This window comes from Urocampus carinirostris, chromosome 6 (assembly GCF_059441175.1).
Source record: "Urocampus carinirostris isolate Australia breed hairy pipefish chromosome 6, RoL_Ucar_1.0, whole genome shotgun sequence".
Lineage (NCBI taxonomy): Eukaryota > Metazoa > Chordata > Actinopteri > Syngnathiformes > Syngnathidae > Urocampus > Urocampus carinirostris.
Window position 1 is genome coordinate 11498435 of NC_142354.1, and position 16538 is coordinate 11514972.

General features: G+C 36.4%; 1 protein-coding gene across 1 annotated transcript in view; it reads right to left on the bottom strand.

Annotated features, from left to right (window-relative positions):
* Positions 1 to 1031: 1031 nt before the first annotated feature.
* LOC148363816 (vitamin D3 receptor B) overlaps positions 1032 to 16538 on the bottom strand; it is a 55191-nt gene continuing 39684 nt past the window's right edge. Inside the window, exons 7-10 of the mRNA XM_088337875.1 lie at positions 16042 to 16222; positions 11023 to 11174; positions 10691 to 10807; positions 1032 to 8632 (exon numbers count right to left, since the gene is read on the bottom strand). Of these exons, the coding sequence (XP_088194001.1) occupies positions 8379 to 8632; positions 10691 to 10807; positions 11023 to 11174; positions 16042 to 16222 (704 nt within the window). The 3' untranslated portion in view covers positions 1032 to 8378. The remainder of the gene's footprint in view (positions 8633 to 10690; positions 10808 to 11022; positions 11175 to 16041; positions 16223 to 16538) is intronic.

Below are 16538 nucleotides of genomic sequence, written 5' to 3' on the forward strand. Positions count from 1 at the left end.
CGGACAGATTCTGAATATATGTCACCATTAGTAGGTCTTGGTAATTTTCTAGGAAATGTGATTAACTGGCATGATTTTTAAGTGGTTGACAGACTATTTTAAGTCAAGTCAAGTCGTCACATTTATTTATATAGCCCTTAATCACAAAAATGTCTCAAAGGACTGCACAGGATTACAATTACACAATTACCTAATCTTAAACCAGCATTTTAACCATACGTCTAGTAAGTGCAACCTGTTAATTTAGTAATAACATATTAACAATATAGTAATATCATGCAAAATTGTTATTTTAGAAATGCATATCAAAATAGTAGCCCTTAGGATTAATCAATAACAAAAAGTAGCTTTCAGCTTCAAAAAAGTTGGAAACCCCTCAACTAAACATCAGATTTCATGTAATTTGTTGGAAAAATATGGCATTTTTCCTCTCCTGAAATTGGACACAATCCTATTCATTAATTTTTGATTGATATCACTAAGTAATTACCTAATTTGCTTTAAAAAAATATATTATGAAATATAAATAAACAAATATTGGGTTTATTTTAGGTATGTGCCAAGGCTCTTGGCACATACCTAAAATATCCTTGAGTAGAATATGGCAAATCCTTTTCTCATTTTGGATTTTTTTTTATATTATAATGTATATCTTTACAGTTGCTGAAAATATTTAAAATGATTATCTAGGGTATCAGAGACAATTGTGCTTGTGTTCAGTTTATTTTTCTATTTTCTTGAATATATTTCAATTTGTCCAGTAAAATATGAAAAATGATTTAAAAATGTGTAAATTATCTTAAGATCTGATTTGAGGATTGTTTATATTTGTTTTATTTGTTATTTTTTCACTGTGTTTTGTTTTTGTTCTAGAAAAACGGGTTAGAAATGTGATGAAATGAGAAAAATACTTAAAAAAATGCCCTACTGGCAGAAAATGTAAGTGGTTACTCATCATTATTTTTGAATTTTCATTATTTTCTCAGGCATCCACACTCACTTTTCCTGATAGATTTCACACAAAGCCACACTGCACTGTACATGTGTTTATTTTTGATTTGCAAAACATTGGACAAAATAATATATTACATAGACAACAACTTATAATAGAAAAGAGATCTTTGAGGAGAGAGGGAAAAAAAAGACACAGAAGACAAAATTGCAATTACAATAAAATTAAATTTATAACTAAAGCCAAGCGTGACCTTACACATTAGGCCTCTTGTGGCAAATAAATTCAATCAGTATGCGCGCATTATATCCGATTATAATAAGTGCTTTCGTTGGTTTAGGCGTTTTTCTTTAATCGAAAGTGGCATAATTGGGCTTCAAAAAGAAGGATCATAATTCAATGCCAAATTCTTAAGTACTACATCGAAAGTACAATTTTTTTCTCCCCGAGGTCACATCAAGGGAACCCTGCAGTAAAAAGGTCATATGGCACACAGCTCAGGGTATAGGTCACCATGGCAACAATGTTCCTCTTTACATTAAAAACAAAATACATTTCATTCAGTGTTTACCTGAAGCAGTTTGACATGAGGACAAAAAAGTGATGGGACTCCAATGAGCACCACTCTGTTCCTCTTAAGGGGCAGGGGTTGGGGGGTTCTATAGTGTTACAAACGTGGTGATGCTTTAAGATTTAAAAACGAACGTGTAATTGTGTAATAAAGGAAGTAGATGTCAGAAAAAAAAGGTGACGGGAAAGAACTACAGAGCTTTAACTACGGTATAAGGTACCAAGTGAAGCTAACGCACCCTCTCAATATTCCACCAGCTACGTCTTCAACAAATGTCCTCTCCCAGGTTTACCCTTACAAACAAAAGTGGATTTAAAAAGTCTACACACCCTGTCAAAAGATTAAAAAAACAAAACAAAAAACCCTAAACCCAATCATTAATGATCAAAGCCTGGATGAGATTGACTCCAATTACATGCAGGCAATCTGTTCGGAAACCTAAAATTGGATGTCTGGAACAATCCAAATTGACCGTTTACACGATGGTGCTTTCGAGTATTCTGATGACAAGAGCAGACCGGGAGCGACGTCGTGTCGTAAATAGACGTTGTTTTTGCATTTATCTTTAGCATAGACTTACATTATACATGGATGGATACAACTGTGACACCCACTATATATTAATGGATACACAAGCGGCATTTTTCCCTTGGAGACAGAAAATAAAATGGAAATATCCCAGAGAAATCAACACATACACTTGAGGATTTTTTAACGAGTTTAATTGAATTTGCGTCTAGCATCTGCTCTTAGGGAAATGGGCTGAGGGAAATTGCGAACACATGCATTAATAATGGGAAAACAATGGGACTAACCCATTCGTTGCAATCGGAATACTTGGACTAAGGCCATAATCTGATTCTTGTGTGTGTTTAAGTAGTTTTATATAATCAGGTTACTGGATATATTCCATTTTCAATCGGATTATTGCCTTCATGTAAACAAACTCATTGTTGTCACATGCAGCCACTAGTTGCCAGAAGTTCCGCATCTCAAACTTTAACATTCCCAAACATTTTCAGTAATTATTTTAAGTAGAAAGAATATGGCAGTGGCGTCATTTTTTCTGGACTTCCTGACTGGAAAAAAAAAGGCCGAAAAGGGAAGGCAAGTGACTGTATCCTCAATAATTCTACATTTTCTGCTTTGACGGAGTTTGTAATACTTAAATTTTCGATCCTAAACATTGACGCGAAAATTCAAATTGTAAAAGAAAATTCCCCCCAAAATTAAAATGTGAATCTAAGAATGCGAATATTATTAATTTTACATTTAAAAAAAAGTTGATCATAGTTTGATAAAACTCTTTAATTCCTTCATAAAATTATTTTTGTAGTCAGAAGGTTCAGAATCCCCTGAGGGACGTCAGGGTAAGATTATTTCATTGTAACAAAAAATGCATTGTTAAGTGTTCTTGTTTAGGTTTTTTTTTTTTAATTCGTCGTTCGAATAAAAATCATTTTCGAAGAAAAATTGGTTTCGAAAAATCTTCTCGTTTTAGTGATAAACTCTCATGTCCCAAAGACTATAGGGTGCCTTAAGGGACACGATGCTCCTAACTTCACGTTACTTTTTTCCTACGTTTCTGTCTTTTCTTTTTTTTCTGGCTTTTTTCCAAATGTTTCCTTCTTTTTTTCTCTTCCTTTTCACTACTTTTTCATTTTGGTATTTTTTTCTTTTTTGTTCTATTCTCCCCTTCTTTTAAGTCATTTTGTGCATAGTTTTACATAATATTTGGTCATGTTGGGATTAAAGAAGCAAAAACAACCTGAAGAGCCGTTTAGGACCCGAAAGAGCCGGTTCCTTTTAGTGAGCCGAGCCGAAGAAGTCTGTTCTCGACCAACTCTACCAACTTTACTTTTCAACTTCGTTCGACATTGACTTCAAAATACCGCACTTAGGACACAACGTCAGGGGAACCCGTGTATTTTTACCTTTGTGGACTGTAACTTTGACTTAAGTCGCTTCTTAATTATTAATTTTGAACCCTCATTTTAGTGCGCTGGCTAGATTTTCTTGTGCGCTGAGAATGTGCGAGCAGTGCGCAATTGCGCACACGCGCAGCTTAGAGGGAACACTGGTGGTCCGTAATATTATTTGTTTTAACGAGAAACAACAAAGATGTTAAGGAAGTCTTCTGGTCATGGTGAGAAAGTTGTATCGTCCGAAACATCTTATGAACATGTTTGAAATATTTACATTCCAACAGTTCTTGGATTAATGAGAAACATCCTTCCAATAGTTATGTCCCCCTAAGGCCTCCGTAAAAAATGCTCTACAAGGAAAACCCAAAATTATTCGTGAAGGGTGTGTGTAGACTTTTTGTAAAATTCCACTCTCTGAGTATACATTCCTAGGACAAAGAAGAATGTAGCTCCTTCCGATTCCGACGTAGGTGCAAACACATGATGCGTCCACGCTAAGTACGAGAAAACAACTGTACAACGATCAGGAGAAAACAAACAAAATTATGAACGACTTCATTAGCTGGACTCTCCCAAAATCTGTGAGATATCTCTGAGGTAATCATTGAAATATGACTCATTAGACAGCAATAAATACCAACATGTATACAAACATTACAAAAAAAGTAATAACTGAAGCTAATGCTGAAGCGAAAAAAAAAACAATTTAGAGCTAGGAGGTAGTTTTTTTCTTTCGTTATTAGGTTGACTCCGGTGTTCATCCGTCGTGGACACTCTTCGTCTTAAGAACTACATGAAGTCGATTCCATTACAATCCCTGTCGCAAAGGCGGGAAGGGAAACTCAAACGAGGAGGGTTGGGGCTAGGAAACCTGACAGGATTTGTAACGGCAACAGTCGTACGAAATAAACTTTCCAAAAAGGAAAAAGTCGAACTGTAAAGCTTGCTGGTGATAGTGTACCGGGACGTCGCCCCGGTTGAGAAGAGCGCTAACCACGACCGACACGTCTGGCCGATTTCGGATCTCCGTCGCGGTACGATTGACAAGGTCCAGTATTCCAACCAACACACGGTTTTAAAGTTTCGAAGCAGCTTCGTCTAGGTGAAAACAAAATCATGGGAAAACTTGGTGTTGATATGTGCGAATCGATGATATTTACAATGAGTCGTAGTCGTGAACGCCAACTTCTTCGTTACTTCCGGAACTTTTAGATTTTCCTGTCTCAGACAAGAACTCTCGGACATCGTCCTTGTAGCACTTACACACCCCCTACATTTCTTGACTTGATTTCGATTGGCGCTTGTCCAAAGGGAGTATTAGAACTGCACTGAACAGAAAATGGAAGAAAGTTCTACGCGTTGTGACTAAAAAGAGCTTTACAAAGAGGAGCTAATGTTCTTTTGTAATAAACAGTTGCAACATGGTATCATAATTCTTCCACATTTTTTAGATTGTAGAAAGATTTTAAGCTTTTCGAAAACTAGAAATATTTTTCTGTTACATTGCTCTATACTGACTACTGTTCATTTTCATTAAAGAAGTTAAATAACTGCAAATAACCTTTCAGTGCAATTATTTTATTTTGAGGGAATCGCTTCTGTTTGAAGAGTGTTCACTTTTGTTTTATTACGTTTTTCAGTTAACGCCAATTTAATACTAAATTCATTCTTTTTCTTTATTGTCAATGGCATAATACAACTCCAAATTAAATTCAATGGAATATAACACCATACTTATACATTCACCATTAAATGAAGTGGAAGAAGTAACTGTTTCAATGATTTTATTTGTTTAATTATGTGCAAGTAAAATTGTAATTCGGTAGTTTTTTTTTTTTTTTTAATATATATGTCTTAAAATACTAGACATACCTACCGTGAGGGGTAAAATCATAATAGCAAAATAAAAAACAATTTGAGTAAATGTATTGAAAAAGTGTACTACCATAATTGACAATTTAATATTGGATCCTCATTTTCTGGGGTATACATGTATAATTTCTGGACTTTTCATATATAATTAAAATGACTGCGAAGGCCAAGGTTGCATAAAAAAACTAAAGAAAATAATGAAAACAAACTATCATTCATGGAATATCACTACATTGCTACATTTCAAAATGGTTACCGTGTGTAGCCGTATTTTGTCTTAATTATGCATTTCAAATTTTATTTACTACATTTTCTGGCCTATGAGGCGCACTGGATTTTAAGGCGCATCTGCACATTTCTGGCAATTGTTTTTCTGGAAAATACAATACGTATCGATCACAAATGTTTTTGTATACTTGATAAAATCAGTCAATCTTTTTCAGATTTTACAGGACAAATAAAGAATTGTAGTTTTTCTTAGTCTTTTTTTATAAAACATATACCCTTAATATTTTGAATAAAATAAATTCTGTAAATTTTTAACTATTCTCATTTTTTTTTCTTTTCAGTGCAATCCTAATACCTATAAAAATCAACCCAGCGTTACGATGTTTTAGACAAAATAGAAACCTTGGAAGCAAAGTTGCATACAGCATGTCAAAAACGACAACAAAAAAGTTTGGTGTACGTCTGTTAGCCGTTCTGACATTGCATACATGCGAGTGGTAAAAATATTTATGAACACTTTATTGTACTAGATCGCTCACTTGTATTCGAGAAATAAAACCCAAGTCACTAGCGGTACGCTAACAGGGCGATATTTCGTATCATATCCCCCGTCCGGTTAGATTGGCACGATATAATTCCCAGAAAGAAAGCCACAGTGACTGAAAGCGGTCCTGCTGGTGAGTCGGTTTCGGCGGCACAGTTTAAAGCGGCGACGTTCTCAATAGCGGAGCAGCACGATGCGCCCTGAGATGATGCCGGCGGAAGCGTCACGAAGTCTGGCACGACGAGGCCTGCATAGCCGAGGGCAGAAACGCAAGACTCAACGCCAAGGCTGAAGAAGCCGATTGATCGATGAGCCGACTGACGGATCAGTTGTTAAGTTTCGAGCACCAGAATTAGAAAACAAACAAAAAAACGGCATGTATATATATATATATATATGTTTTCGAAAAGCTTAAAATCTTTCTACAATCTAAATTTATATATATATATATATATATATATAAAGCGCGCTCACCTCACCCCGAGACTACTTAAATGGAGATTTAACGGGTTTAGTCGTCAACAGCACCAAATGTGTTAAAAGTGCTTCCTCCTTTTAGGGTTCAAAAGACAACACGGCTACCGCGTTGGACTTCGAGTTGAACAGTCCGTTAATGACTGGAAATTGGTCAGATACTCAACGAATCAAATACTTTGACGGCTATATCATTGTAACGGAAGGCAAACAATTCCGTTTTGATAGGATCAAACTGTAAGATTAAATCGGTGTATCACATTACACTGTATTCTTTCATACATCAAATACAATTTAGAATTATCTTGCATTTACATTTCAATCTTTTATATTCTCATGTCCGTAATTGGACAAAGGACAAAACGCATAAATATATGGATATATATATATATTTTCAGATGGTAAAATCACAACTTTATTCTCTGGGGTTGGATGCATTCCTAATATTGATTTTTTTTTCGGGCTTATTTCTTGTAATATTACTCGATCTAGTTATTTTCTTTTAAATGTACTGTACAGCTTTATTTTTATATCGCAATCAAGAAAAAAACATCTACCATGACATTATAATCAACCTCTTAAAATGAAAACTCCATTTTTATAGTAGGCTTCTATGATTAACTGGTTTTATGTATTTGCCGCTTTAAAACTCACAAAAAATGCAATTCCGTATACTTTAAATCGGATCTATAGTTTCCCCACTTATATTGCATGGTTTAAATCTGGAAAATTGCATCAGTGGTCACCCAAAACAAATTTGGTGCGACTGTACCATTATGTAATGCATATTTTTTTGTACACCACATGGCCACTAGAGGGCCAAGCAACCTCAACTAAACTGCTTTCAGAATTCTCAGCAAATTCATTTCTCGAATTGTGCAATCCATGTTGTTTATAGTGAAATTAGAAAAGAAAAAGAAAATTAGCAGTAATTACACCCATTCCAATACCAAATCTGTGTCGAGTATACAGCTATAGCCCACAATTTCCTCTTCCAGTTAGATTTGGCATTTAGCCCTTTAAAATCGGTGATATATAATATACAAGCTTGAATAAATGATAATACGACAGTGCTTAGGATACATGAACTATTTACAAGTAATAAACTGATATCACTAGAAGGAAATCAAACTCTGCTTGATTGACAGTTTGCAGTTAAAAAAAACATGTAGTAGCTAACACATTTAGTGGCTGATTCTCACCTACAAATTCTAAACTGACTAAACTCTGCGATTTTCCACTTCGATACTGACCGCTTTCCTTCATAGGCTGTGAGGCTAGTCCGAAAAACAAAACAAAAACGAAGAGCAGCAAGATGGTTTTCTGAGTCGGTAGAGGACCAAATACCTTTGGTGAGAGATGAACGGTTGGTAAGTCTAAATACACGCTGCTTTGGAAGGAAGCAGGTGATCGTTAAAAAACAACAACTTATAAAGTAATGCAGAGGCACTGATTTCATCGAAATAAAAAACATCATCCTGTTCCAAAAGCATCCACGGAGGTGATCGGAATATATAGATATTTAAAAAAAAAAATAGAGAGGTAGCTCAACGGAATGGCTGAATGAGTAACTGAGTGTTGTTGGTTGTGAGCGTGCGCTGTGTGCGTACACAAAAACATGTCCAGGCATCTGAAGCAGCGTTGAATTCATGAAAAAAGAGGCAGAGGTATGCTTAGCTTAAGTTGTACTGAATGTGAGTTCCCTTGTTTTACTGTCGCTGAAACATCTGCTCGCTCTCCCAGACGAATAATTGACGTCCTTCCGGATCGTCTCCGTTGTGTGTGTGTGTTTTTTGTTTTTGTTTTGTTTTTTTAGGAAACTTCGCTACCGAAGACCTCCAGAACCAACGGGGTGAGCTGCATGCTGTGCTCGGGCTGGAAAGAGAGCGAGCGGTACTGTTTGGAGTGCTCCTCGTTGAGGCTGCGGAGGTCGGCTAGCTTCTGGATCATCTTAGCGTAGAGGAGGCCGCCTCCAGGGTGCTTGAGCTGGATATAGGCCTGCAAGGTTTCCGACAGGCGGTCCTGGAGGGCTTCGATGCGACCGTGGTCCTGCACGCCCGGGCGGTCTGTCGGAGAGGAAGGGACAGATCATCGTTTTTAAATGGTTTCGTTTTTTAACCTAGTTACAGATGTACCTTCACATAGTGTGTTTGCATCACAAATTGGGAACGTGCAAATTTTCCCCAGTTTAAATGATTGAAAACAAAATAGTCCGATCGGCCTCCTAAAAGCATCCAAGTTAACCCAAGATAATCACAAAACACATCTTCTTCATCACTAAAAACACGTTGGAATAGTCATTAAACATAAGGTTTTACCTTCTATGAACGACCATTCTACTTGCGAGGGCAGTAGATAAGAACATTTTTTTCAGGTCGTGGAAAAATATCCGGACATTGCTGTAAGTTAGATTTTGTATTGTATGCACATTTTTCCGAGTACACGACATTACTGTAGTGCTCTTTTCAGCCACTATCAGTGTGTGGCGCTTTGAGAGGTCACCCAGCATCCCCCCGGAAGAAAAAAAAAATCCTCTTCCTAGTTGGTATATAAACTTTCTATGCTGTATCTCCAGCGCTAAGAACTTTGAAATTTTTATTATTTTATATCTCGCGCATCTATTCAATATGGTTGGTGTAAAGTGTAAAGAAGAGGCAAGCCGTTTCTTTTGAAATGAAAGAAAGCTTGATGCGGATGAGAAAATGGTCAGAACACTTTTTTTTTGGCCACTTTTTACCACGGAGGAGGACCTCTTGAAGCGCATCTCCCAAAATAGGTTAAACTTAACTTTATTTATCTTTATAGAGCATATTATTTTATGTAATGTTTATTTTTTTTAGTACAAAACAATACAGGTTACTTATATAAGCCTTAAACATATTTATATAAACATTCAACATATAAAAAAATAACACTGAAGCAACTTACGAACAAATTCAACTTTGCAACTTGGGCAGTGTCTGTACTTAGGTTTAATACTCAAAATCTCAGAACAAAATCCCGAATCCCCAAAAAACGGCCTAGAGAGGGATGGGCGCCGGCAGGCTGGACTAGCCAAAGACGCACCACAGAAAGTGGTTCCCCCATGACCGAGGCAGCTAATGGATCCGTGAACCGTAAAATAATATAGATATTAAAGAAAATAAAATGAGGTTATTATGAGCCCTTAACATGAAAGAAAAGTCAGCGGTTGCTAACGTAATATAGATTTAAGCGTGGTGTGGGATATAAGGGGGAGGGGTGGGGGTTTGAGTGACGGAACACGAGAGACTGTTAGTAATCTGTAAACGCTTACTGTACACTCAAAATTAAAGTTAATGTAACTTTAAAATAATGTACACACAAACGTTTTTACAGAATACTGTTTTTTTTTCAAGTGTAGCGCTTAAAAAAAACATTTATGGCTTTGTAACCTGCATCCACTGCTTCCTCATACAAACCAGGGTCAAAGAGCAGATCCTCTTCTCGAATTTCTCAAACCAGCCATAGCTGGCATTGAAATCCATTCCGGTTGTACCTGACGAAGATTCATGGTACAGGTCCTTGTAGAGAGCAACTTCTGCACTACGTGGCGGTTTCCCCGCTAATTCTTTGTTGCGGATTCACAATAACAAAAGTCTTTTTTGTCATGAATAGTTGTTTGCAATTTTAGGTAGGTTTTATAACCTTGATGACATCTTTCTTTTTCAATAGTGTACAATTAGAAAGGTTGAGCAATCGTATTGCAATCGGAACATTATTATTTCCTGCTTTGTTACCTTACTATTTCCCTTCTGCTGCTTGGGTATAGAAGTATAAATCTATATTGTAACAGTCAAGAACGTATGGCTCACGAGCCAGTTGTGGTCCTTTTCATGAGTATGTCTGACTTGGAGTTTAAATTTCCTATGATAACGCATGGAGGTCGAGATTGCCACACCGCATTTCTACCACCTGTAGCGCTTATTTTCGTTAGCATTTTTTTTGAGTCTCTTAACCAATGAGATGCATCAGAATACACATGCGAGTGTGTTCTCCACCTTCTACCATTTCCTGGATATTTTTTTTCAAGCTGCGCAAGTCATGAAAGAAAAATGTAAACTTTTGAAGGGGACCAAGTGTCTGTGATTGGCATGCGACTGTACCTGGAGACAGCAAGCAGATGGCCATCAGGAGTACATGTTCCTCCTCATGCAGGCTGAGCTTCTTCAGGCCCACCTGGAACTTCACCAGGGGCTCCAGCAGCTCCAGAGTGTGGCCCGCTAAGGCACAACAAACGATACAAGGTTGAGAAGCGAAAATTCCAAGGACTGACAATTTTGTACCCTAAGCTTTTTATAGATTCATCGATTATGAAAAAACTATGTAAAAACATCAATGATCTATTAACCATGATTAGTTTGCTCCTCTTCTTCAAAAGGAAGAATGACAATTCTTCAAAAATGTAATAGTATCATAATTAAGCACTAAGGCTCACCTTTGGTGACATCACTGATCTGGTATTTGAAGTCCGGTGCTCCGCAGCTCCAAGACATGTCTTCTAAGTTGAAACTCTGATTAGATCGAAGCATGATCACCTCAATGGCGCTCGACTTCAGCAAGGCTATCTGATCCTCCGCTGTCAGCTCTCTGCAAACGATCAAAATCATATCACAATCTCAATTTTATTATAATTTTCTTTTTACTACTTATTTTAATGTTGTGTATATTGTTTGTGATGCCCTTGCAACAACCATATCAGCCTGGTTATCCTGGAAGGGGGATTTATTTTTGTTTTCCCTTGCCCTCATGTAGTTTTCAGATCAGGGTATGTCCTAATGGTGGTCTGTGCAGTGATTTGGGTTATTTACAAATAATGTGACCTGACTTCTCACTATATTGTTTTTTAGTAATTTTAAGTCATGTCTTGCAAAAAACTTGCAATACGTATGCATAGGCTATGCTCAAATATGGACTTCTGGATCTGGCTAGCCAGTTACTGCTTTGCAGCCGTGTGTGTGCTTCAGCAAGCAATTAAAAACTATTAAGATAGACGCCCACGCGGTAAACTGAAACTGGGGAAGAGGTTAACGCATTTAGTATCCTCTCTGTTGACTTCATTGTTGTAAAAATGACAAGAGTGAGTGCCCTCTGTGTGCAAACACGATGGCCATTTGTCACGTGGAGCCGCTATGTCACAGCTAAATCCAGCTCTAAGATTGAAGCAAATGTAAAGCATAATGGAAATCCAAAATAAAAGAAAAGGTAAAAGAATAAAAATCACTGATATAAACTGAACAGAAGAATTGGCCTTTAAAGCAGAAAATCTAAAAATCTGTTTTTAGTTTTTCTAAGATCACAATCTCAGTAATTGGTCAATTGAATACAGTCTACTGAAACCAAAGAGGTGATAATGCTCTGATGTCCTCGCTGTTGACTTCAATGTTGTGGAAATGAGAAAGTGTAACGTGAGTACTGTCAGTGTGCAAGTACGTTGGGTGTTTGCCATACGGAGGCGTTCTGTCAATTGGAAGATTAAATCCCCACAATACTTACAAGATTTTATATTGCTCATGAATTTGTTTTTGTATTTTTTTATATTCAATTTCAGACTCTGCCTTCCGCTTCCTAAGGAATATTTTCTATAAACTGTTATAGCATGCATTCCAAAGTCCATTTGCCATCCACAGATGCAGTATGTATTTGTCTATATGTATGTGATTTTACTGGGCGGTGAAGATCAAATAGTTGTAAATGTCTCCACAAATATGTCACATGCCAGATTAACATCTTATTCAATGACTACATGGTCCCTAGTCATTTCTGCCAGACTTTGGTGGAAGGCATTTATTTATTGCATGTTCTGACCTACGCTTGGACAGCTTAAATAATGAAATAAACTTGACATTAAAGGTAAAGTACAACGGAATTCAAATAAAAGGAAAAAAAGTGAATGAAGAAATAGAATGGACCTAAAGATCTTGTTTTTAAAAGATCACAATCCCGTTAATTGTACGATCAATTTAATATATCTCCCACTCCCCATTGCAGGGGTCGAAAACTTATGGCTTGGGAGCTCTCATAATGGCTCTTTTCATGAGCACATATGGCTCGGAGATAAAATTCAAGACATGCTAATTTCTTCTATAGCGGTCCAACTTTTTAATCAAAGTCGAGTTCGCTGTGTTTATAGCCGATGTAACGCTAGTATTTCGAGTCCCTCGGTCCAGTATATAACGGGCACAGTCCCAATGACAGTCAAGGTGTAACACCAACAGACCCTGTTCTGGCTGTATGTCGCCAATGAAATTAAATGAAATGATCTGCATTTATATAGCGCTTTTCAAGTCAATGAAGACTTCCTAAAGCGCTTTACAATGTGCTTCACATTTACCCATTCACACACACACTCACACACCAATAGCCGTGCAGCCATGCAAGGTGCCAACCTGCTTATCGGGGGCATTAGGGGTTCAGTGTCTTACCCAAGGACACTTCGACATGTAACACGGAGGAGCCGGGATTCGAACCTGCGATCTCTTGATCACAAGCTCTACCTCCTGAGCTAATGCCGCCCCGAAATCCGCCAAGAAATCCTTTATATGGAAGCTCATTATTCAATGTATGTTCACTGTTCAGACACTTTATGAAGAAAACCCTAGAGACAACACCCAAAAACGCCAGCCAAGCACATGAAAGAATTTGATTGGGTGAGCAGAGCTATGCACACAGTAAATAGGCCAGGATCCTTGTTTGTCAAGTTATTTTTTTATGTATAGCCCTCAAAAGGCTGAAAATACAATACACATAGACAGCATTAACATGAAATATAGGTAATAACAGTGACAAGAGTGTCTGTTTGACAGCTTCCCGAGGTCAACTTATTCATTCCGTATTGAATATAAGTGTGTTGTAAGTAAAAGCACTTTTTTTGTCTGCATTTTATTTCTTGTAAAATGTAGCACTCATTACAACTTTGAGGCTGCAAACGTGCGCACGAGGCAGCGAAGTTGCTTGCTAGCGATGCGTCAAGAGACAATTAGCAAATGTAAATGTTCTTTTTGTATTTTGCATGAAACTGTTTACAGTATTTTGTGACATTTTTACAAAAGAACTCTGCTTGCAGCCTTGTTTTGAAACCATAAGTCATTAAAGAAACAAAGGTCAAAATGAGTTTCAACAACCTTAAGTAACTGCAGGAGGTAGACAAGTTTAAAGTGGTATATTTTTTGATATGGGACACAGGCTCTGGCCTTATTCTTATTTTATCATTTTTATCAAAACATTTAATGTCACACAGTGAAATAAAATGGATAATTAGATTTTGTCAGAAGAGCGGGTTTGGCAGTTTTCTGTTAAAATATATAACGTGACATTCTCAAAAATAAAAAAAATATATTATTATATAAAATAATTTTTTATCAAAATAACAAAAAAAAAAATATATATATATATATATATATATATATATATATATATAATTTTGCTATTTTGGGTCGAAAAGGTACCCGCCCCCTGCCCTATATGAACGTATACTACACTGTTAAAAACAAACAAAGTGTGTATATGTTGATAAAATGTCACTGTACTTCGACACAAATCCTTCATAATGACCAATACGTGCTTACTCTTTATCAGTCTCGTGTGTTCATCAAGGATGTTCAATCATCACGGAGAAGGATCTCGCCTCAAGCGAGGTGAGTGAATGCGTTAGGATGGAAATAGCACGCGGAAGATCCTATAACTCTCAAACTAGGTCCGGGCTCAGGCCAGAAACGCAAAGGCGGACAAACATTCCGCAGCTAATCCAAATGCATCCATCATTTTGCAGCCAATGGCAATGACAACTTTCAGGAAACGCAGGCCCCGGCTCGTTTTAGCGCCCAATTTTTTCAACAGTCATTGTTGAGAATATCGAAGCGCGTGATGATGGCACTTCACGCACTGCGGAACCTTGAACTCTAGTCTTTTAGGTCATCCGCTAGTTAATAAGGAACAAAAACAAGAAAGAAAAAACTGAAAATTGAAAGCAGCTGTGACGCAAACATGAGTCACCCGGTAGCAGTTTATTGAACGCATCGGATGTGAACGTGTTTCTCCGTTCTCTCCATTAAGTCCTGTTTTCCCGTTTTATGAGTCAGATGGGTTATTTTTTGTGAGACTGTGAGAAACAACATTTGAAATCTTCTCTTGTTATAAAATATAGTTTTCTGGAAAAGGAAATGAATGTTATTGTTGTGGACATAATTTACATTTTTTTTTAAACCACATTGCTCTCCTGTTATCAAAATGTACCCTAGTAAGTCCAATTATTTTGTTTACCTGGCAGATACATTATTATTATTTTTTTAGATTTGATTCTAATATTTTTAGCAAAATTGTGAAAATGATAATAGGACTAACTCTAAATAATCTTTATTATTATTTAAGGGAAAGAGGAGAAAAAATAACTTAATTTTGCGCATCTTAAATATGTTTTCGCAGATTTATTTGAACGTTTTATAAGCAAAATCAGAAAAGAATATTCCATTATTATTATTATTATTAGAAATCTTGTGTCACAGTTTGGTTTAGGCAAAACAAGAGAAAATATTTAAAATGAGAAAAATGATTGCCATCAACTATGTCAGACAATATTATTAATATTAAATCTTTTTTTAATTTATGATTTATATGAATATTTTTTTAATTACCTTAAATATTAATTTATTTTACTACAATTTATTTTGAGATTATTTTACCAAAATTCGAAAATGATACTTAAATTTAATTATTTGTAATCTTTTCTTACTTTATGAATTTAAGGAAAATAAGAAAATAATTCAAATGAGCCAAAGGATTGCCTTCTGCCATATCGGATATTTTTCTTATTTTAATTGTTGTCAGTTCATGATTTATATGGAAATATTTGAAAAAACAGAATAAAATCAATTAAATGTAAATTAAATACTATTTTAAAATCGATTTTAGTATTTCATTAGAAGTAACAAATTGAATATGGTATTATTAATAATAGTTTTTTTTTCTCATTTTTCCTGAAAAACAATTAAAAAATATAGTAAAACACTGAAGTTGGCAATGTACTGCTTTTTCTGCAGTTTGCACATCAGACAGGCTTCCTCACTGTCCATTTTTAAAAATAGTCTTAAAACACATTTCTATTCCTTCTTGGCGTTTGACATTTATTATGTTTTATTTGTGTACAGCACTTTGTCTTCAGCTGCGGCTGTTTTAAAGGGCTTTATAAATAAAGTTGAGTTGTGTCTCCACAATCAGAGCATTTCTCCTGTCCATTTTCGAGTTTCAGCTCCCTCAGAAGATATCAAGCGTACAGATAAAGCATCGGATAAGCTGAATTGCTTCACATGAACGGGTAATTAAAATATGAAAGGACTAACCCTACCTTCTTAATCACGCAATTTGCAAATAAAATAAGATCATGCATGCGTTTAGATTTCATATCCTGAATATGTGCAATATTCCTATTTTACTTTAACTATTCCTGTGTCTACTGTACCTGAAACCTGGGATCATCTTGGCGAATCCAATGACCTTCTGAATACTGTAGGACACCAAATCTGCCAGGTGGGGCAGCATGGAGAAGCTGGAGGCTTCTTCTTCGCTGGAATCAGGGCTGCTGCCCTGCTCCTGATACATCATCATCAAGTTGTTGAAGTTCATTTTTGTGTCCACCGACTCTGCAGGGGGGAAAAATGCAGGGAAATATCTTTGATGAATACTAGGGATGCACGGAGATGAAAATTCGGGGCCAAACCCAAAAAACTGGAAATGTGTAACTCTTGGTCGAAATAGCAAGAGCAAAACTGGAATGAATTCTCACAAGAAAAAAAAAGAAGACAAATAACTGACCGACATATTACTAGTTGCTGACCTTTTATATATTTACATCATTTCGGGGGCATTTTAGCGTTCAATGGATAGGACAATGAGTAGAGAATAGAAAACGGGGCATATTGTGAACTGTCAATGACGATGGTGCAACCTACTGCAGTA